The sequence below is a fragment of the Salmo salar genome, chromosome ssa24 (assembly GCF_905237065.1).
Source record: "Salmo salar chromosome ssa24, Ssal_v3.1, whole genome shotgun sequence".
Classification (NCBI taxonomy): Eukaryota; Metazoa; Chordata; class Actinopteri; order Salmoniformes; family Salmonidae; genus Salmo; species Salmo salar.
The window spans coordinates 14001043-14023793 of NC_059465.1; the positions used below are offsets into that span (position 1 = coordinate 14001043).

At 45.7% G+C, this 22751-nt stretch overlaps 1 protein-coding gene across 4 annotated transcripts in view; it reads right to left on the reverse strand.

Moving 5' to 3' along the window:
• Positions 1-22751, reverse strand: part of LOC106585059 (clathrin heavy chain 1) — a 39841-nt gene that overhangs the window by 6711 nt on the left and 10379 nt on the right. For 2 of the 4 annotated variants that reach the window (XM_014170820.2, XM_014170819.2), the window contains exons 2-29: positions 13617-13824; positions 10559-10827; positions 10202-10363; positions 9859-9972; positions 9317-9490; positions 8865-9062; positions 8496-8696; positions 7710-7862; positions 7182-7304; positions 6672-6809; positions 6422-6586; positions 5742-5922; positions 5344-5507; positions 4915-5040; positions 4579-4721; positions 4163-4397; positions 3927-4049; positions 3121-3266; positions 2772-2955; positions 2427-2619; positions 1932-2089; positions 1661-1825; positions 1454-1561; positions 1048-1215; positions 797-946; positions 534-665; positions 299-409; positions 15-185 (exon numbers count right to left, since the gene is read on the reverse strand). In XM_014170820.2, coding sequence (XP_014026295.1) covers positions 15-185; positions 299-409; positions 534-665; positions 797-946; positions 1048-1215; positions 1454-1561; positions 1661-1825; positions 1932-2089; positions 2427-2619; positions 2772-2955; positions 3121-3266; positions 3927-4049; positions 4163-4397; positions 4579-4721; positions 4915-5040; positions 5344-5507; positions 5742-5922; positions 6422-6586; positions 6672-6809; positions 7182-7304; positions 7710-7862; positions 8496-8696; positions 8865-9062; positions 9317-9490; positions 9859-9972; positions 10202-10363; positions 10559-10827; positions 13617-13824 — 4563 coding nt within the window. Of the gene's footprint in view, positions 1-14; positions 186-298; positions 410-533; positions 666-796; positions 947-1047; positions 1216-1453; positions 1562-1660; positions 1826-1931; positions 2090-2426; positions 2620-2771; positions 2956-3120; positions 3267-3926; positions 4050-4162; positions 4398-4578; positions 4722-4914; positions 5041-5343; positions 5508-5741; positions 5923-6421; positions 6587-6671; positions 6810-7181; positions 7305-7709; positions 7863-8495; positions 8697-8864; positions 9063-9316; positions 9491-9858; positions 9973-10201; positions 10364-10558; positions 10828-12747; positions 12751-13611; positions 13825-22751 lie in introns of those variants that run through there. The other 2 variants (XM_014170822.2, XM_014170821.2) reach the window with 2 other exon arrangements.

Below are 22751 nucleotides of genomic sequence, written 5' to 3' on the forward strand. Positions count from 1 at the left end.
CAAAAAATGTTAACCTTGTATAATTTGTCCTTCTTGCAGAGTTCCACGCTCTGTCTCCAGCGGTTGTTGCCTTTGTAGAGGTATGCTGCGATGCGTCTGAACTCAATCAGCTCATGCTTCTCCAGTCTCTGGGCCAAACCAATGGTGTCAAAGTTATCATACGCATCGATAGACGCCCTCAGACCCTATGGACAACACAGACATACAATTCATGCTTCCTGGAGACCACAACACATAATGCCATAGAACAACATAAGAGCATAACTACAACACAACACACACACACACACTCCCTCACCTGGTAGTCCTCCTCCTCTGTCAGCAGGTTATTGAGGGCCTCGTTGACTCCCTTGTTGTTGTGACTCTGAACTGACCTCAGGTAAGGCTTTACCAACTTCAACTGGTTGACCTGGAGACCCACGGAAGCGTCATATTATTTGGTCTTGCGTTGCTGCTAAATTTGCAGGGTTGTATTGTGGGAACATGTTTTTCAGTCTGTTCCGGGTTTAATGACAGGTGTTTTGACTGATTACCTTGGTGAAGTAGCTGACCGTGCGGCTGTGGTCTAACCGTGGTGACAGTATGGTCAGAAGGTCATTCGTCAGCAGAGGTTTGTTGTCCAGGTAAAAGGAAAGGGATTTGTAGTACAGCTCCACATTGGCCACCTAGAAAGAGTCATACAACACAATGAAGTTCCTTGCGGAGAGAGGTGGCTACAGTTGTGGTTAGAAAACCTTTAGCCCTTCAGCCAGGTTTTCAACCGTTTCGTGAGTGAGGACCGATGAGGTCGTGCTACCTTGGCAATGATGTCCTTGAACTGCACCTCCTTCCATGCGTCCGTAGGGTGTGACATCATCGTGAGGACAGCGTTGTCATATTCCTCGTATTTATCATACAGAAACACTAACTCCGCCCACAGATGGGACTGCTCCGCAGCTCGCAGCACCTGATTGGACAACCACAGGAAGTGAGGTCACATAGACGTGACAGATATGGGGGAAAAGATAAATAATTACAATTGTTTTATTTTTAGATAGATAGAGAGACCTTAGGGATGTTGACGCGGGACCAGAAGAGTTCCAGGTGTTCTCTCATCTTCTGGGGTTTGAATTTGGAGTAGAGGATGGCCAGCTCTGTGAACATGCCCATGTGAGCGCGCTCCAAACCTAACGCGGCCTCCAACAGGCCTATCAGCTCCTCGTAGTAACCCCGGTCCTGATACACACAGACACAAAACATGAGTTAACCACAGTGTACAGACACCTAAACTATCTGGAAACATTCCCTTTACCTGGTACTAAACTATAGAGGACACCAGCAGGTTAAAGTGATTCAGGGGATTTACCTGGTACTAAACTATAGAGGACACCAGCAGGTTAAAGTGATTCAGGGGATTTACCTGGTACTAAACTATAGAGGACACCAGCAGGTTAAAGTGATTCAGGGGATTTACCTGGTAGTAGCTGATGAGCTCCTCCAGTTCATCAGCGTGGATAACAATGTGTAGACCACAGATCTGAGCCAATCGAAACTCTTCCCCATCCACACACGCACAACACACCTTGGAAGAGAGAGAGAGAGTTCGAGCGAAGTCATGATACACAACCCAACAAATGACTTACACGTACAGCATAACGTGTGTAAGAATGTTTAGATGTACCTCCTTCCAGGTGCGTGTGCTGTTGGCTTTCCTGGCGCTGTCCACAGCAGCTTGGTACTCTCCTAGGTGTACCAGCGTGGATGCCAGGCGGGCAAAGTTGGACACGTTATTGTACAGCAGCTTGGCAGCATCGTACATCCCTTCTTCATAACACCTATCTCCCACCTGCAGGTGGAGAAAGAGAGGATGAGTTCAAAGTTGAAACCAAAGGTCTCAGCGAAACAGAACGTTACATGTTGATAAATGTGCATTTTGTATTTGACACATTTACCTGTTGTATATGGGCGTTGTTAGGGCCGCTGACAAATTCCTCTAGTTCGGCCAGTCTGCCAGTTTTAGCCAGAGCAAAGATGAGCTCTGTCTCTACGTACGACTCTCTGGCCTTCTTACGAGCCATCTGAAGGAACTTCACCAGGTCCTCCCAGTTATCTAAAATACACACACAAGAAATTCTATACATTATACACACATACAGTGCATAGGAGGCTTCAAGTGAACTCTTTTTGGACTTATCCCGGCTACTGCCTTGTTGGACTTATCCCGGCTACTGCCTTGTTGGACTTATCCCGGCTACTGCCTTGTTGGACTTATCCCGGCTACTGCCTTGTTGGACTTATCCCGGCTACTGCCTTGTTGGACTTATCCCGGCTACTGCCTTGTTGGACTTATCCCGGCTACTGCCTTGTTGGACTTATCCCGGCTACTGCCTCAGTTTCCTTGCTTTTCCATGTTCCTCTGTCCCTCACAGTGTGATGTGTTGTCTTACTGTTCTTGCTGGCAGCGCTGACCACCTCCATGTAGGCTGACGGGTCGTCAGCTTTGATGTAGGAATCGATGGCCTCTTTAACCAGGTCTCTCTGGAGCTGGGCTCTGGCCAGTTGACTCCATACCGCGGCCTCATTACAACGCTCTGCAAACTCATAGGCTCTGTCCAGGTTACTGATTTGCTCGATCAGGACCTAGAGAGAGACAGTTGGTCAGTATAAATAAAGACGTCCAATGATACAAATATTTGTAAGGTGCAGAAAGAAAAGTATTGTTGGTGCATTGAAACAAAACAGGGTACAATGATTAGCTAAATATTTTGCATTATCTTCAGACTCTTGTTAACCTGAATGGCGGAGGTGTTGACGTCAAACTTCTTGAAGATGGCGAAGGCCTCCTCGAAGAGCTCGTTGCTGATGGCGATGTTAGCGATGTCAGGGGCGTCGTAGTTGTCCAGGCGGTTGATGTACTCCATCACACGCGTCCGGTCTGCCTTGATGGCCGTCAGGATCAACAGGTTCTGGAGGTTTCTGGGGGAGAAACACAGAAGACACACAGAGGCTAGATAAGACTTCCAACTACAGGTATTCGTCGAACATTTGAAATATTTTTGTATTTTCAACCTCCATATTTAAATGCGAGGCCAAGTGAAGTGTTTGAAAAATGTTTGTGTGTGCGCGTGCATGGTGACTGACCGATGCTCGCTGAAGATAGAGTTGTCCAGTACGATCTTCTCCAGTAGTTCGATGAGCTCATTGGGCAGGTCAGCTGTCATGAAGGCCTTGACCGTCACAGACACCTCCTCTGGGTCCTGGGTCTCTGACAGAGCGGTCTGCACCACCTGGGAAACACAAGTCAGAACGCAGGGAGACGCAGGTCAGAACACAGGGAGACGCAGGTCAGAACACAGGGAGACGCAGGTCAGAACACAGGGAGACGCAGGTCAGAACACAGGGAGACGCAGGTCAGAACACAGGGAGACGCAGGTCAGAACACAGGGAGACGCAGGTCAGAACACAGGGAGACGCAGGTCAGAACACAGGGAGACGCAGGTCAGAACACAGGGAGACGCAGGTCAGAACACAGGGAGACGCAGGTCAGAACACAGGGAGACGCAGGTCAGAACACAGGGAGACGCAGGTCAGAACACAGGGAGACGCAGGTCAGAACACAGGGAGACGCAGGTCAGAACACAGGGAGACGCAGGTCAGAACACAGGGAGACGCAGGTCAGAACACAGGGAGACGCAGGTCAGAACACAGGGAGACGCAGGTCAGAACACAGGGAGACGCAGGTCAGAACACAGGGAGACGCAGGTCAGAACACAGGGAGACGCAGGTCAGAACACAGGGAGACGCAGGTCAGAACGCAGGGAGACGCAGGTCAGAACACAGGGAGACGCAGGTCAGAACACAGGGAGACGCAGGTCAGAACACAGGGAGACGCAGGTCAGAACACAGGGAGATACCAACATAATGTTGTCAGAGGGTATTGTACTTACCTGGTCTATGAGTTGGCGTCTATAAGGGTTGTTCTCCTCTAGAACGTTGGCCCATAGTTCTGGGTCTTTCCGTCGGACCAGGTAGCGAGCCTCACTCTTGAACAGGGAGTTCTCATTGCACACCTACAGCAGAGCACAATGAAACCAAACCAATCAGTGCATCATAGTCATCTCCCTTGGGTGTGTGTGTGTGTGTGTGTGTGTGTGTGTGTGTGTGTGTGTGTGTGTGTTCAGACCTTGATAAGGTCCAGGTCACACTGGCCCCTCTCATAGGCGACACAGGCTAGGTGGGGGTCTCTCTTCTCACAATACTTCCCCACTACAGCGCTGTCGTAGAAGGTGTTCTCCTTCAAGAAGCGCTCCGGGGTGTTGTTACTGTCAATGTAGATCTTAGCCAAGGCATTGTGGGTAGCCGGCTCTTCACAGCCCTCGTGGATACGAGACTCAAGCCACGGCAACAACAGCTTCAGTCTGGAACACACACACACAAAATCTCCTTTTGAGAAACCCTCGTGAAACATGTTGTCTGGGATCTTTGAGGCATAGCCTCACCAGGGTGGAAAGGACAGGCCTGAAAGTTCTGACAAAGTGTTCTCCCCATTTGAAGTATAGGAGCCGACAATGTTGGGAGACCACGTGCGTAAGTCTGTACCTGTTCCTCTTCTCCACCTCTGCCACCAGCTCATCAGTGGAGAACTGTCCTCTCACCACCATGATCAGGTTCTTAATGACGTCTTCAGCACAGTCTACATCCAACAGACCTCCTATCACCACAGGCAGACGGCTGGGGTTCACCTACAGTACACACACGTCAAGGCGAGGCAATAGCAGGCAATGGCAATTACAGCAACAACAACAAAAATGGATAGGATAGTGCTATTTATTGGTAAAACCAACAATAAAGGTATCTTGACGTCTCTCATCCTCTCTTCTTTCCCTGCAGTGGTGTGTTCCTCACTGGGCCTACTGCCAGGAGGATGGCTCTTACCTTCTGAACGTAGATCTCTATGTACTTCTGCAGTGTGTTGCGGTAGAGATAGAGCACCAGGTCATGGACAAAGTCAAAGCGGTCACACACTATGATCAACGGCAGCTGGTCTGTCAATTTAGCCTCCTGATGGGGGGGAGAGAGAGAGAGAGAGAAAGGCAACACGGAACATCAATAGTTACATTTCATTAGCATTTTATTACATTTGCAAAAGGAAGCTGATATCCCATAAAACAACTGTGAAAGGTGAGAATTCAGTCTGGTTCGTGTCACTTCCGATCTTACATGCAACTGAAAGCTAGTGAACCTGGTTTGTAGTCTTCCAGACTAACGGCTGTTACATTTTAGTCATTTAGCAGACACTCTTATCCAGAGCGACTTACAAATAAACATTCACCTAACCAACACTGCTAGGGTAGCCCCCCGTACCTTGAGGAAGTTCTTGACCCTGTCCGGGTCGTAACAGTTGCTCTCTCTACAGATGCGCTCCACTTCCTTGATCTGCCCTGTCTTACAGGCCGCCTGGATGTATTTAAAATGGACGTCAGGGTCCTGGCTGAAGTTCACTATGGAGCCCAGGAAGTAGAACAGACCTGGGAGAGGAAGAACACCGTTTCACAATTGAATAGGTTTCCTAGTTTCCCTGTGAAAACATATGGTAGTCTAGGCTCTCGTGTCCTAGGCTCTCGTGTCCTAGGCTCTCGTGTCCTAGGCTCTCGTGTCCTAGGCTGTGCATGTGTGCCAGTGTCTGTGGCTCTAACAGCTGGACCACATAGACCACAAGCCGACACGTTATTAAAAATAAGAGAAGCAAGACCCAGACGTACCCTCGTAGCTCTTGAAGGACTCAAAGAGCTCCACCAGGGTGTTTGTTCCCAGCTGCTCATGGTATTTAGATGCCACCTGGACACACAGCTGAAGGTTCTGTCTGATGTTGGCTGATAACATGGCCCGAAGACACTCTATTGAGTCCTCTACTGACAGGGCGCCAAAGAAGTTCACCAGCCACTACATGGAGAGGAGAGGGTTAACACAAATCAAATTTTATTTGTCACATGTGCTGAATACAACAGGTGTAGACCTTACAGTGAAATGCTTACTTATAAGCCCTTAACTACTTAAAGCATTGTTGGTTTAGAAAAAAATAAGTGTTAAGTAAAAAATAGATAAGTAGAAAATAGAAAATAAAAGTAACAAAATAATTAAAGAGCAGCAGTAAAATATCAAGTGAGGCTATATACAGGGGGTACCGGTAGAGTCAATGTGCGGGGGCACCGGTTAGTTGAGGTAATATGTACATGTAGGTAGAGTTAAAGTGACTATGCATAGATTATAAACAGAGAGTAGCAGCAGTGTAAAAGAGGGGTCTGGGTAGCCCTTTGATTAGCTGTTCAGGAGTCTTATGGCTTGGGGGTAGAAGCTAGTAGCAGCTGGGTAGAACCCACGAGAGAGAGAGAAGAGAACAAGAGAGGTTACATTTGAACCCACCTCACATACACCTACGTACCTCAGGGTTGAGCAGGTGTGTGTGTACGACAGCCCGTTTGATGTCAAACAGGTCAGTGTAGTGCTCTAGAGCCCTCTGTAGCAGTCCAGCCTTCTCACACAGCTGGGCGATGTGGGCACGGTCATAGTGACTAAACATCTGGTTGCCAAGGATCGCGTCGGCGACCTGGATGCACACAGAACCAGTCACAACACATACTGCACCAACAGAAACACAACAGACATTATGAAAGGTGTGTGTGTGTTTGTACCTGGGGGGCGTGGATGAGGTTCATCTCCAGTAGGCGTGTCTGTAGGTGTCCCTCGGCTGGCTGGTTGTTCTTCAGAGCGTCCAATAGGAAGGAGGTACACTGCTGGATCAGACTTCCCTCCATGAATACATCCACTATCTACACCAATCACGAGAGAGAGGGGGGGGACATTAGCAGCCAATAACAGTAGAGAAAGAGGTAATCAAGAGTCACAGGGACATAATCCTGCTGAATAAGGAAGTGCATTGCTGGATTAGATGGGATGAAGTTACCTCTAAACTGCTGATTCTAGGGGTATGTCCCAAATTCACACCATATTCCCTATATAGTGCACTACTTTTGGCCAGGGCCCATAGGTCTATGCTTCTGGGCAACCTTTAGCCAGAGCCAGTTAAGACAAGAGGAGGGAAAGTTGATATGCCCTTAAAAAGGAGGAATAACAGACCGGGGAGGCCCCTCATTGGGCAGTGTGTCTGTTCATGCAGGCCTGTGCGTCTGTGCGTGTGTTACCTGGTTGATGTTGGCCAGGGGCTCCTCATCTGCCACCAGCATCTGAGAGAACTGTAGACCCTGGTCTGGGCTGACCCGCATCACATTCCTCAACAGAAACACCCAGTCTGGAGAGTAGCCCACCTAGGAGAGGAAAGAGGGGGAGGGAGAGGGAGAAAAGAGGGGGAGAGAGAGAGGGGAAACAGCAGAGAGAGAGAGAGAGAGAGAGAGAGAGAGAGAGAGAGAGAGAGAGAGAGAGAGAGAGAGAGTCCACATAATGCTGTCATCTGACAAGACAAATGGGCAAGCTGACATTTTAAAACTAGGTACTTCAGATCAATCAAATGTACTACTAAAACAGTGTTGTCTTAATAAATCATGATCATGGCAGAATGCTATGAGATACTATGAGAGTCGTGTCTCCCAAATAGCATCCTATTCCCTTCATAGTGCATCACTAGCCATATGGGTAGTGTCTTATATAGGGAATAGGGTGCTATTTGCAACACATCCAAAGAGAGGTCCATCCATTCTCAGAGTGAAGTGTACCTTTTTGGCGTAGAGCACTATCTTCTGGAACTGTCCGGTCTCAGCAAAGCACTGGATCACCTTGCTGGGTACGTTGGCCCTGAGGTAGACACTGAGGGCTAGCGTAGGATCTACTGCCTTAACCAGGTCACCAAGCTCCTCACAACACTCCAGCTACACACACGCAACACACATTCGACAAATAAACTTTAGCTATACTGCAATTTCAGGGTAAATATACAAGCACAGAGGGGGGACCTCTTTTTACTTTTACCCCTTCTTCTCCCCAATTTCATGGTATCCAATTGGTACTTACAGTCTTGTCTCATCACTGTAACTCCCGTACGGACTCGGGAGAGGCGAAGGTTGAGAGCCGTGCGTCCTCCGAAACACAACCCAACCAAGCCGCACTGCTTCTTGACACAATGCCCACCGGAAGCCAGCCGCACTAATGTGTCGGAGGAAACACCGTACGCATTGCGCCCGGCCCGCCACAGGAGTCGCTAGATCGCGATGGGACAAGGACATCCCTGCCAGCCAAACCCTCCCCTAACCCGGACGACACTGGGCCAATTGTACGCCGCCCCATGGGTCTCCCGGTCGCGGCCGGCTGCGACAGAGCCTGGACTCGAACCCAGAATCTCTAGCGGCACAGCTAGCACTGCGATGCAGTACCTTAGACCACTGAGCCGCTCGGGAGGCCCGTGGGGGACTTCTGTTTACATACACACAGTCTTAGTCTTGATGTGTGTGTGAGCATAGTAACAAGGCTGCCCAATCCACTGCTCCATCTCCAGTCAGTACTACCTTGTCCTCTTTCAGCCACTTCTCCAACAGCTGCTTGCGTCCTTGCTGTAGCACGGGCCTGCACAGCTCCAGAGACTCAAACTTGTTGAGCTGGCCCTGGTCCAGCAGGATGCCAAAGTACTGCAGCAGGGGAGAGGCCTGGCCCGGCTGGGCTGGCACGCTCTGGAACTTACGGATGGTCTCCGCTGTGCGCAGGATACCCTGGAGGAGAGGAAGAGGATAAGATACAGAAGTTCAATGTTATTGTTGCTAAGTGTATAGCAAGGCTAAGGAGGATCCAGAAAGAGACTGTATTTTCCCCTCACAGTGTTACAAAATTCCAGTAACCTTCCCCAAATTCTGGTTGGGGGTTTCCGGCGTCTGACCTACCTTGGGTGTGGATGCGGCCACCTTGGCAGCCTCGGAGTAGGAGCCCTGGGCGAACAGTGTGTTGAACTTCCTGGCAAACAGCTCCTCAGCCCCGGCCAGGTTAGAACGCACGGCCATCCTCAGGCCCAGGTCTGGGTTCTGCAGCACGTTGGTGGCATAGTTCACTATGTTTTCCTCCTCCACACACACTGACAACACCTGAGGGGGATGCAGAACATTTATGACTCAAATAAATCAATGGATTAATAACTCATTTTCTGTGATGATTTTCAAAAAACATAAGAAAGAACATGACACAAAAATGAATTAAAAAATATATAAATAAGTTTTATTTAGCTGGATAATGTGTATATGTGTACATGCTTTCCCTGGTATCCACCCATAACAAAACGACCATAGAGATCCTGTTGTATACATCCGTATTGTAATTCTAATAGGTCTGACATTCTTACCTGTCCCTTCTTGTTAACCCCGATGATGCCGGAGGTGAGTTCGTGGGGGGCGGTGACGAAGATGGTCTCGGCGCTGATGCGGTTCATGTAGATACACACTCCTGACTCCAGGTCATACAGGTGGATGTAGCCATACTTAGTGATCAGGTAGATCACACCGTGCTTGGTGCCAATCTGAGGACAGAGAAACCGGGGATGCAGAGATGATACACTCTGTATGGGCCAAAGACACCTAGGTCTTATCATAGCAGTGTACAACACCAATGTCTTACCAGCATTGTTGAATGGCTAGTTAAGTGTTTCAATAGTTAAAGAATCCTGAACATAGAGATGTCTGTGCAGGTTACTGGTAAGTAAGTAAGTGTTGCCAAGAGAAGGGTAAACTCAAACAGAAAACAAACCGCTTCAGAATATGCATTAAGAAAACCTCCCAACAGATTCAGTCTGGCTCGACTGATATGCATTCATTCATTCATTCATTCAGGCATTGAGAGACGCACCCTGAGTGGGTCCTTCCCTGGTGGGTCTTTAGGGGTCCTTACCTGCATGGCGACGGGGAAGTCTGTCTGAGCCTCAGGAGGGAAGAACACGTCAACCGCCTTCTTAGTAAACGGCTGGTTCCCTGTAGCCGGCTGACCCACCTCTATGATGTGCAGCTGGAACACAACCACACAGGTCAACATAGTGACCGCATACTAACCACACATACTGACCGTATGCACGTATGCATTAAGTAATCATCATCATTCAACTGCAGAAGAGTCAACCACAAGCTTCCTCCAGTTTCTCCAGTCACAAGTAATGCTTACAGAGGGTGTCCTGGTTTGTTATGGAATCATTACTAGGTTCACTATGCCTGTATACCCCCCAGTGTCCGGTTCTCACCTTGCCCCCAGCCTGGCTGCGCACAGCGAAGCAGAACAGAGTGGAGGCTTTCGTGTTGCCCTCCACCTTAAACTCTCCGAAGGCTGCAGCGTGGCCTTCGATGGGCTGGGACACCTTCCTGTCCACAGAGTACAGCTGCATGGCCCCCACCACGCGGTTTTGCTGCAGGATAGAAAAGACGGGATGTCATCACTATCTGAACATGCTAGAAAAGAACTGAAGTACGGTGCTTTTAGAATACAAAACCTACACTGTATGTCTGATGTGTGCACACGCTGTGAAGTATGGGTTTGTATGTGAGACAATAGAAGACTGATCATAAGGAGTGTGTGTGTGTGTGTGTGTGTGTGTGTGTACCTGTGCCGAGATCCCTATAAGGAGGAGCCACTTCTGCTGTTCGTCTGTTCTGTAGTTTATGATCTGGCATCCGGCCAGACTAGCGTGCCGATCAAACACTTTGATGGGCTGCGAGTCCCCCTCCATGCTCCAATGGTAGACGGCCGCTTCAGTCACCAAGGCGACGGTGTTGACAGAGATCCACTTCCAGAACATGACTTCCTCGGTCATGGTGTGAGCCTTCATCTTACTCTTCATCTCAATGTTGAAGATCTGCAGGCACTTAGCAGCTGAGAGCCGAGGGAGGGGAGAGAGGCGAAACAGTGAGACAACGCATTGTTTTGCCCTGAACCTGAATGAAGCTAATGCTAAACTGTAGCTAGTGAACTCACATCATTTGGGTTGCTAGCTGACTATCCAGGATCATGGACCTCTTTCTAGGTGTTGATGAGATTTGTACTTTGCACAAATCTGTAGCGTGTGTAAACTATCCCTTTAAGTTCCCAGCAAACTGGCCAAACTGGATTTCTATGAGTCAAAAGTGCTCAATTTCCCTGTCCAGTGAGAGCGTGGAGGCAGTGGGGATAAAGAGGGAGGTAGATAGATAACACGCTAAATAGACCTAATAGATAGTATCTAGAAGACAGATGCTCCAGGACAACTTTGCAACTCTTCCGCAGGTTGTTGCTGTAAAGGAGAATGTGTTCTCAATCTCCTAGGTCGTGAAAAAAAGGTTACAAAAATAAAATAACAAGACATACAAATTTGTCACACATTCCAGGGCCAAGTATTCTTAACAGAGGCATAGCCATTTAGACTATTTTGAAGAAAAAGTGAGAAAGCTTCTAGAATCAGTGTTGCTGCCTACTACTGAACTGTTCTAGTCTCTGGCATGCGGAGAGTGATTTTCACACTCATTAGTCTCCATACTTTACAAACCTCCCATATCACAACCAGTTTAAAATGGAACTAAGCCTAAGGGACAGCATTTGAAGATGAAACTAGACTAGTACTGACAGAATGTCCTGTAGTTTTAGGTTTGCACAGTGAAGTGAGCGAGGAACGGAACTGGTTTCACAGAGACCATAACATGTAGGTGAAAAGGTACGACATACCTGGTACACTGTAGAGAGAGATCTAGGGCTGGAGACCAAAACCTCTTACACACACTAGGGCTGGGCGATATGGTTTTAATGGGCTTTCCCCATTCTAATTGTTTCAACCAAACTTCAGCCAAAAATAAAGGTTAAAACTGACAGTAAGGTAGTTCTCTTTGTAGAATATTGCATAAGAATCAAAATCCTCTTTGTAGCCTCTAACTCTGGTACTCGACACATTGTTTCCATTTGCATAGTTATTTGTTCAATTCCAGCATTGTAATCCATTTCTTCATTTCCTGCACTCATTTGCTATCACTTACACACCATGTCAAGTTGCCATTGTCTTAGTATATCGCTATTCCCAACAACAACAAAACATCCTTGACAGAACAATCATTCTCCTCTGACTGCATTTTCGGCTTCAATTGCAGTTCTTACTTTCGCCACTAGGGGTAGTCAGACGATTGTTGTTGACATGTTGTGCTTGCAAGTTAGCTAGCAGTTCTCTTCTCAGCTGTTAGCAGTTTCTCACTGGCGATAAAAACAGATGATTGCCCTAATTATTTTGAGTCATTACTGAATTATTTCATGTAACAAATCAAATCCAAACCAGTCCGTGAATGAATACCGTTATACTGTGTTTTATGGTTTACCGCCCAGCCCTAACACACACACACACACACACACACACACACACCCTTCCAGTGTGTATGATGTCTGATGATGCATACCACACACAGTCTACCAGCATACAACAGGTCATGCTAACATGTGTATGGTTCTCATAAAAGTATGTGAGGGTGTGTGTGGGGGAGGGGCTGTTTTGGGGAAACTGACTGAAACTGAAAAGTTCTAAATCTTGAGAGGTCACAGTCAGGGGGTGTGGGGGGTTACCATGTGGGACAGTTACAATGTGTGGATTCAAATGTACAGAATCAAATGCTCCTCTGTCCACAAAACAGTCTCATTGATCCGGTTACTTGTCAGAAGTAACCAGAATACATGAGTTCAGTGGTTTAAGAAGGTGGTGAAGCTTTTATGAGAAGGGACATGATGACCAAAGACACCACGGACAGACGGACGGACGGACAGGCAGACAGAGACACTCACCGTCTGAGAGGTGACAAGACAGAAAGCAAGGGAAAGAAAGCCATGAGTCAGTCTGAGAAAAAGAGGAAGAGAGAGATGAAGAAGGAGAGATAGGCAGACTTCACGGCGAGAGAGGGAGAGGGAGAGAGAGAAAGAGAGAGAGAAACACTCACCCTCTGATAGATGACAGAAAGCAAGGGGAAGAAAGCAAAGAGTCAGTCAAAGAAAAAAACGAGGGGGAGAGAGAGGTAGAGAGAGTTGTGCAAAGCCTGAAGAGAAAGCATCAGAAGTAAGGCAAACCGATACAGACATGAAGGCTAAAGCGCTTGGGGCTCTAAGGGCTAGAAGCAGTGGCGGAAAATCAACTTACATGACCAATTTAGTACACTTCAGGCAATATGTCTGAGTGCACTGACTCCTGGTATTTATAGCACGGGAGGAAATAGTGCATTATAACAGATACACCCAACACTTCTTTTGACAGCTATGTTAACGCTGGAATTACATAAACAGCAATCCTGTGTGAATACTACACACGCTAAAGCAGATACGCAGCTACTGTTTTTAGGGAACTTTTCAGGAACAAATGAAGAAATAGGCTGCTCGTATTGCGGTGTAGTGTAGTAATGCTGCAATTACCATAGCAGCAGCATTGGATTAACAAGAAACTACATAGTGAGTGCATTGTAACAGAGCGTTTTGGTTGTTATAACACTGGTCGGATAAGGAGCCCAGGGAGGGTCGGTCAGGGAGCGGGGTCATAATGTGACTCCCAAATGGCACCCTATTCCCTACATAGTGCCCTATGGGCCCTGGTCATAAGTTGTGTGCTACATGGGCGAATTGGGTGCCACTTGGGAGGTGAGCGTAAGGTCGTGGTGGTACCCTACCTTTGAGGGCGATGACCTTGCTGGCAGGGTTCATGATGGCACTGTCAGCAGAGATGGGACGTCTGCTGGGGTTATTGGGGTCGGCCATGTCTATGATCACCACCTGGTTCTGCTCGCCCACCTTCTCCCGGATGCAGATGAACTTGTCAGACTCCATGGTCAGGTAGCTGAAACCAATGTTAGCCGGGTTCACCCCCAGGTTCTGCAGCTGAAACACACCGCAACACACACAGCCGTTTCAATGGATTGGGTATAATTTGACCTCTTTTGGCATAGTTGAAAGGTGTGCCATTATTGCTCACATCAAATCAAATGTTATTGGTCACATACACATGATTAGCAGATGTTAATGCGAGTGTAGCGAAATGCTTGTGCACCCGTGCGTCAATCTACAGTGGGGGAAAAAAGTATTTGATCCCCTGCTGATTTTGTACGTTTGCCCACTTACAAAGAAATGATCAGTCTATAATTTTAGTGGTAGGTTTATTTGAACAGTGAGAGACAGAATAACAACAAAAATGACATGACTTAGTACTTGGTGGCAAAACCCTTGTTGGCAATCACAGAGGTCAGACGTTTCTTGTAGTTGGCCACCAGGTTTGCACACATCTCAGGAGGGATTTTGTCCCACTCCTCTTTGCAGATCTTCTCCAAGTCATTAAGGTTTCGAGGCTGACGTTTGGCAACTCGAACCTTCAGCTCCCTCCACAGATTTTCTATGGGATTAAGGTCTGGAGACTGGCTAGGCCACTCCAGGACCTTAATGTGCTTCTTCTTGAGCCACTCCTTTGTTGCCTTGGCCGTGTGTTTTGGGTCATTGTCATGCTGGAATACCCATCCACGACCCATTTTCACGGTCCATCGTCCCTTTGATGCAGTGAAGTTGTCCTGTCCCCTTAGCAGGAAAACACCCCCAAAGCATAATGTTTCCACCTCCATGTTTCACGGTGGGGATGGTGTTCTTGGGGTCATAGGCAGCATTCCTCCTCCTCCAAACACGGCGAGTTGAGTTCATGTCAAAGAGCTCCATTTTGGTCTCATCTGACCACAACACTTTCACCCAGTTGTCCTCTGAATCATTCAGATGTTCATTGGCAAACTTCAGACGGGCATGTATATGTATTCTTGAGCAGGGGGACCTTGCGGGCGCTGCAGGATTTCAGTCCTTCACGATGTAGTGTGTTACCAATTGTTTTCTTGGTGACTATGGTCCCAACTGCCTTGAGATCATTGACAAGATCCTCCCGTGTAGTTCTGGGCTGATTCCTCACCGTTCTCATGATCATTGCAACCCCACAAGGTGTGATCTTGCATGGAGCCCCAGGCCGAGGGAGATTGACAGTTCTTTAGTGTTTCTTCCATTTGCGAATAATCGCACCAACTGTTGTCACCTTCTCACCAAGCTGCTTGGCGATGGTCTTGTAGCCCATTCCAGCCTTGTGTAGGTCTACAATCTTGTCCCTGACATTCTTGGAGAGCTCTTTGGTCTTGGCCATGGTGGAGAGTTTGGAATCTGATTGATTGATTGCTTCTGTGGACAGGTGTCTTTTTTACAGGTAACAGGCTGCGGTTAGGAGCACTCCCTTTAAGAGTGTGCTCCTAATCTCAGCTCGTTACCTGTATAAAAGACACCTGGGAGCCAGAAATCTTTCTGATTGAGAGGGGGTCAAATACTTATTTCCCTCATTAAAATGCAAATCAATTTAAAACATTTTTGACATGCGTTTTTCTGGATATTGTTGTTATTCTGTCTCTCACTGTTCAAATAAACCTACCATTAAAATTATAGACTGATCCTTTCTTTATCAGTGGGCAAACGTACAAAATCAGCAGGGGATCAAATACTTTCCCCCCTACTGTAAGTGACATAATACAATCATCTCTATCTAAATCCGTCAGTTTAAGCTAGATATATATCTCTGCCGTGTTTCACGGCCTTCCGCATCTGTGGTGGAAGATGGCCGAGCTACAGCCGTGTCTCAGATCATGAGACATGCCGAAAATCATTCTTCTCACGAAAACATCTGTAGCATCCGAACGGTTTGGCCTACACGATGCCGTACTCCGATTTGCTCTACGACCCCCACAAGCCCTGCAGGACTCGCCTGAAGTCGGTAACGCTGAAGTGCCAACTTCTGTCTATAGCATCCGGACAGTTTGGGCTACAAACTAATGACTCTAATGTAGAAAGGGCAGTCTTCTCAGTCACTGGACTTAAATATGTGTCCCCAAAAATATATTTACTGAACTTTCTTATATCTCCTAGAATTAGGGCAGACACTTCAAAACCTTATGATGTCATTTTCTTTCTTTTTTGTCATTTATCAATGCGTTACTATGGGCTATAGTAGTAAAGCACACATTCAATATTTTATCAAATACTTTTTATATTTTTTTGGGGGGATACCTAAAGGGGTCCTAAAATTCTAAAACAAATAGCCTAGCTAAATGATCCTTGGTAGACTTTTAGAGGTTAATGATGGCCCGCAGTAAAAACATGTGTTGGGCAGTGGATCTTGTCAGGTCAGTAACTTTTCAGTGCATTTTTTTGCATTCCAGTTCAACATTTACCTGCTCTGTCGCAGTTTACCATTGATGACTACACCCGTAAATGTCATATCATCAAAAAGAAGCGCCCAGCAATCTACTCGCTGATCTTATTTATTTTAGGGAAAGGGATTTACAAAAGTAAAACTTCAATAGTAAATAATAGCAATGTGCCGGCTACTGTTGATAGTCTGCAAAAAGAAAGCTCCATAGAAATACACCTATCATTTTTCTTGGCAAGCCTATTGTAGCCATGTCCATACCTCTTTCGGAATGTTTCTTATAAGGGGGCAGCATCTTATTTTCAAATCTCAAAATGACATACTTTAGGAACAAAAATGAATGCAATTAATACAATTCTAAAAAATTGAGTAATGACTTGCATTGCTAAATTATATTGCACAGCTATTCAATACGTGTAATAACTACATTTTATTATTATTATGTTATATTAATAGCTGAATATAGAGAAAAAGCATTCCATCCTTAAGAAATGCACCATGTCAGGGCCAGTAGAAATGCTGCTGTTATTTACTGTGCTTTGATTGACGAACAGCAAGCTTGACTAGTTCATAAAAGGTGTCGAACTGACTGAATAAAGTCGATCTCATATATCCTGGCCATTCATAAAATCATACAATGTAGTTCTATGTCCATGGTATCGATCCGGACAAGAAGTTTAGGTTGCCTATCAATCATTGTTTTTTAAACCAGTGGACTGCCAGTGAAAAATGTGCTCTTGCAACAGCTGCATAGTGCGGATCCCAGCCTGTGGAATAAAAGTGGGGCTTTTATTTCTCAATCTAAATAAAAAAATCCAAAGGCCTAATGGACATATGCTCAAAACGCACACACTTGATAGACGTAAAAGGGGCAATCTCTAGTTGCTACATCCATTTTTTGGACTTATATGATTCTTGAAGAATATAACTTAAATGCCTCATGAGTTTAGTTCAACTGTCACACTCCATGAGAACCCAAAATATAAGCTTGTTTTTCTCCAATGTTTGTAAAAATGGTCAATGTAAACAAACACTGTATAGCCTCATAAACATGGTTAAAACAATAATGTTGATATCATGGATGGTCAGTCCATCCATAGCTTGGTCTATTAATCTGAGAGTGGTTACATTTCTCCATGTCCATCCCTTTAGCTTTTTACCAAAACAGAGGTCCGTTTTGTTATTGTTTCATCTGTGGATTTGCCATTTAAACAGCTGCATATTATCAAGATATCAAAGTGTCACCAACTAAAAGTGAAACAATAGGCCTATAGCAAATGCAGCACATGGCATTCATTTTTCACATGTAAATAGCACTTTTCAGTAGTGCTCAAAGCATGCCATTCCATGAGCACAGCATTTATTGTTCAACTCGAATCAATGAGCCGAATCAGTCCTCCATGACAACAAAATCATAAACAACAGAGTAGGGCTGGCAGATACGTCCTTAGTTTTAGTGTTTTGGTCAGGTTAAACAATTTGGCTAATCTATACTTCCATATTTCCAAGTCATATTCTTGAAGATCAAGGGGTATAACATTTATTAGAATGACTGGAATTCTGATAAACGTTGTTTTTTTAATGGAAATATATAATTTAAATTGTGTTATTATATGTAGTAGAAAGCGATGGTTTAGTTAGAAGAAGCCTACATAACCAACACATAAAGTAAAATCTAACATCCATATATGGCCAGCTATGTAAACTTTAACATTGATTTATCCTACAATAGATTCTGTTCAACTTGCAACATACATTTTTGTCTTCTTCTAATTGACTATTAAGGGGAAAGTACTCAAAAAGTAACTGAATGTAATCAGATTACATTAGTTTGGGTAATCCAAAAGTAACATTGTTACAAATTTGGACAGGTAATTAGTATCTGTAACGGATTACATTTAGAAAGTAACCTACCCAACCCTGTCAGTAGACTACCGAATTGCATCAGTACGAGAGCTGTTCATTTGGCCCCCAAATGTTCATACTGGTAGGCTTTTTGGCGATTATCTGCAGATAAATTATGAAAACAGTCGATGAAGATGGTGAATCCTCTTCACTACAGGAACAATAGTTAGACTAGTGGAGAGACATCATATTTTGTACCAGAGTGAGGCTAAAATAAAACACATTTACTTGTTTTAAAAGCTAATGATACTTACAGTACATGGTATTTTCAAAGATATTGATATCGGTCTACTGATTTAATTCAAAGTGTTGACAATGAAGTAGTCAACTGCTGCATTCTGTGTAGCAAAGCCAATGTTTAACACCTGCTTCATTCTTCAATCATAGCTGTATTGTGGATAGCTGAGAAGGAAGCTTGAAGCCTATGGAAGCCAGCAGACTTTTTTATTTTATTTCAACTTTATTTAACCTGGTAGGCTAGTTGAGAACAAGTTCCCATTTACAACTGCGACCTGGCCAAGATAAAGCAAAGCAGTGTGACACAAACAACAACACAGAGTTACACATGGAATAAACAAACATACAGTCAATAATACAATAGAAAAAGTCTATATACTGTGTGTGCAAATGACGTAGGATAATGGAGGTAAGGCATTAATTAGGCCATTGTGGCGAAATAATTACAATATAGCAATTAAACACTGGAGTGATAGATGTGCAGAAGATGAGTGTGCAAGTAGAGATACTGGGGTGCAAAGGAGAAAAATAAATAAAATAAATAACAGTATGGGGATGAGGCAGTGGGCTATTTACAGATGGGCTATGTACAGGTGCAGTGATCATTGAGCTGCACTGACAGCTGGTGCTTAAAGTTATTGAGGGAGATATGAGTCTCCAGCTTCAGTGTTTTTGCAGTTTGTTCCAGTCATTGGCAGCAGAGAACTGGAAGGAAAGGCGGCCAAAGGAGGAATTGGCTTTGGGGGTGACCAGTGAAATATACCTGCTGGAGCGCGTGCTACGGGTGGGTGCCGCTATGGTGACCAGTGAGCTGAGATAAGGTGGAGCTTTACCTAGCAAAGACTTATAGATGACCTGGAGCCAGTGGGTTTGGCAACGAATATGAAGCGAGGGCCAGCCAACGAGAGCATACAGGTCGCAGTGGTGGGTAGTATATGGGGCTTTGGTGACAAAAAGGATGGCACTGTGATAGATGGCATCCAATTTGCCGAGTAGAGTGTTGGAGGCTATTTTGTAAATGAGTCAAGGATCGGTAGAATAGTCAGTTTTACGAGGGTGTTTGCCGCATGAGTGAAGGATGCTTTGTTGCGAAATAGAAAGCCGATTCTAGATTTAATTTTGGATTGGAGATACTTAATGTGAGTCTGGAAGGAGAGTTTACAGTCTAACCAGACACCTAGGTATTTGTAGTTGTCCACATATTCTAAGTCAGAACCATCCAGTGTTGTGATGCTGGACATGTGTGGGCAGCGATCGGTTGAAGAGCATGCATTTATATTAACTTGCATTGAAGAGCAGTTGGAGGCCACGGAAGGAGAGTTGTATGGCATTGAAGCTCGTCTGGAGGTTAGTTAACACAGTGTCCAAAGAAGGGCCAGAAGTATACAGAATGGTGTCGTCTGCGTAGAGGTGGATCAGAGAATCACCAGCAGCAAGAGCGACATCATTGATGTACGCAGAGAAAAGAGTCGGCCCGAGAATTGAACTCTGTGGCACCCTCATAGAGACTGCCAGAGGTCCGGACAACAGGCCCTCCGTTTTGACACACTGAACTCTGTCTGAGAAGTAGTTGGTGAACCAGGCGAGGCAGTCATTTGAGAAACCAAGGCTGTTGAGTCTGCCAATAAGAATGTGGTGATTGACAGAGTCGAAGCCTTGGCCACAGCTGCACAGTATTGTCTCTTATTGATGGCGGTTATGATATCATTTAGGACCTTGAGTATGGCTGAGGTGCACCCATGACCAGCTCGGAAACCAGATTGCATAGCGGACAAGGTACGGTGGGATTCGAAATGGTCGGTGATCTGTTTGTTAACTTGGCTTTCGAAGACCTTAGAAAGGCAGGGTAGGATAGATATAGGTCTGTAGCAGTTTGGGTCTAAAGTCTCTCCCCCTTTGAAGAGGAGGATGACCACGGCAGTTTTCCAATTTTTGAGGATCTCAGATGATACGAAAGAGGTTGAACAGGCTAGTAATAGGGGTTGCAACAATTTCGGTGGATAATTTTAGAAAGAGAGGGTCCAGATTGTCTAGCCTGGCTGATTTTTAGGGGTCCAGATTTTGCAAATCCTATCTGGATTTGGGTGAAGGACAAATAGGGGAGGCTTGGGCAAGTTGCTGTGGGGAGTGCAGGGGTAGCCAGGTGGAAAGCATGGCCAGCTGTAGAAAAATGCTTATTGAAATTCTCAATTAGGGGCTATATCTGTTCCTGGTTCTACATTGTTTGAATGAGGCATGCTTATTTAAGATGGTGAGGAAAGCACTTTTAAAAGAATAACCATGCATCCTCTACTGACTGAATGAGGTCAATATCCTTCCAGGATACCCGGGCCAGGTCGATTAAAAAGGCCTGCTCGCTGAAGTGTTTTAGGGAGCGTTTGACAGTGATGAGGGGTGGTCGTTTGACCACAGACCCATTACGGACGCAGGCAATGAGGCAGTGATCGCTGAGATCCTGCTTGAAGACAGCAGAGGTGTATTTGGAGGGCAGGTTGGTTAGGATGATATCTATGAGGGTGCCCATGGTTTACGGATTTGGGGTTGTACCTGGTAGGTTCATTGAGAATTTGTGTGAGATTGAGGGCATCAAGCTTAGATTGTAGGATGGCCGGGGTGTTAAGCATGTCCCAGTTTAGGCCACCTAGCAGCACGAGCTCTGAAGATAGATGGGGGACAGCTGGAGATGTCCAGGGCACAGCTGGGGGCAGAAGGTGGTCTATAGCAAGCGGCAACGGTGAGAGACTTGTATCTGGAAAGGTGGATTTTTAAAAGTAGAATCTCAAATTGTTACATGATTCTTTAAAGGCCCAGTGTAGTCAAAATTATGTTTTTCCTGTTTTATATCATATTGTACTGATTGTACTGATGAAACTAACACTGTAAAAGTGTGAACGTTTGATCAGTTTTATTTCCTGATAGTTGCTGGATGAAAATATAATCTAGCGTTAGAATGTACCACAGGTCACCAAAATGGTGCTTTTTAGGCAAACAAAAATTTGTACTACATGTGCTTGTGGAAACACTGAAACACCCATAGAAGCAGTGGGATTTGCTGGAGTCGTCCCTCCATGAAAAAAAATTATAGGAAAAAACAAAAAGGCACCAGTTGCTGACATTTGCCTAAAGGTGGGGAAAACAGTTGGTACCAAAATCACTCCCTCTATTAAAAGAAGTCCCGTTCTGGTCCAATTTTCTGAGGAGGATGTTCTTAAATGTCGTTTCCAAAAAGGTTAGGCGGTGGTGGCACCCATCACAGTCAGCCCATGGAAACAGTGTGGGCATACAGTAGCATACGGCAGGCAGACAGACAACAACAGGATATTAGGCTGACTCTGGAAAGCTTTATATTCAATGACAGCTGCTATTCATTTAGCTTTTACTGAGGCATTATACCATAACATGCAGCAGTAGTTTCTGCTGCTTATTTAATTCAAATAACCCAACACTACGAAATACAAAACTGTACATGGTGGTGCTCGTTTCAGAGAATCTCAGATGCCGAACACTAATAACTATGTAATTATTGTGTAATTACCATGTCACGTTATTTCTAAGTAAATACCATGTAAACAGCAGCATGTTTACATGGTTGATTCAGCACAGACCTCTGCTAGTGGGTTGACAGGGGCTTCCCGGAGTAGGCTGAGAATGTGCCCTGATCTCTAGTGTGCCTCCCAAATGGCACCCTATTCATTAGAGTGTGAAGGGCCCAGGGCCCTGGTCAAAAGTAGCGCACTAACATAGGGAATATGGTGCCAACTGGGACACAGGTCTGATCTAGAGTGTGATGTGATCTTCTCTCCCAGCAGGTCATCATTTTCAGAGAGACATATCTCCACTGATTCTCAGTAGTAGATTATCTCCATCATTGAGCATATCATTGTCCTAATGAGAAGAAGCCTCTTGATCTGAAGATATAGCCAATATCAGTGAATACTGAACATGGTTGGTTACAACCACAACATACCACCTGAAGGTTTTCAACCATTTTCAGTACTAGTATTCAGTGATACTGGCTAAATTCCAGGTCAAGTTGTTCCTGACCTTAGGCACAGATCTAGGATCACCTTGCCCTCCCCATTCCTTAACCATGATGGGGGAAAAACACAAACTGACTCGTGTCTCTAGGTCTCCACTGGGCCTCACCCGGCTCTGTGAGGGGGTCAGGGGTTAGGATGGAGCATCAAATCAGACGATAACATCAGAGAGGAGAGGCCAAAAGAGGAGATATCTCCACTGGCTGCCAGACATTTCTCAGGAGGAGGGAGGATAGAGGGGGATAGAGAAGTAAAGGAAGAGGTAACCAGTAAGCTGGGGGAATTGGGGAGGGGGGTGCTGTATTCAAGAATTCCTGGAATACAGTGCTTGTTTGAGGCCTGGGTTAGGGTGGGGTGGCTGAGTCACCGGAAGCACCCCCGTTCCTGTATAGAACATTCCAGACTAA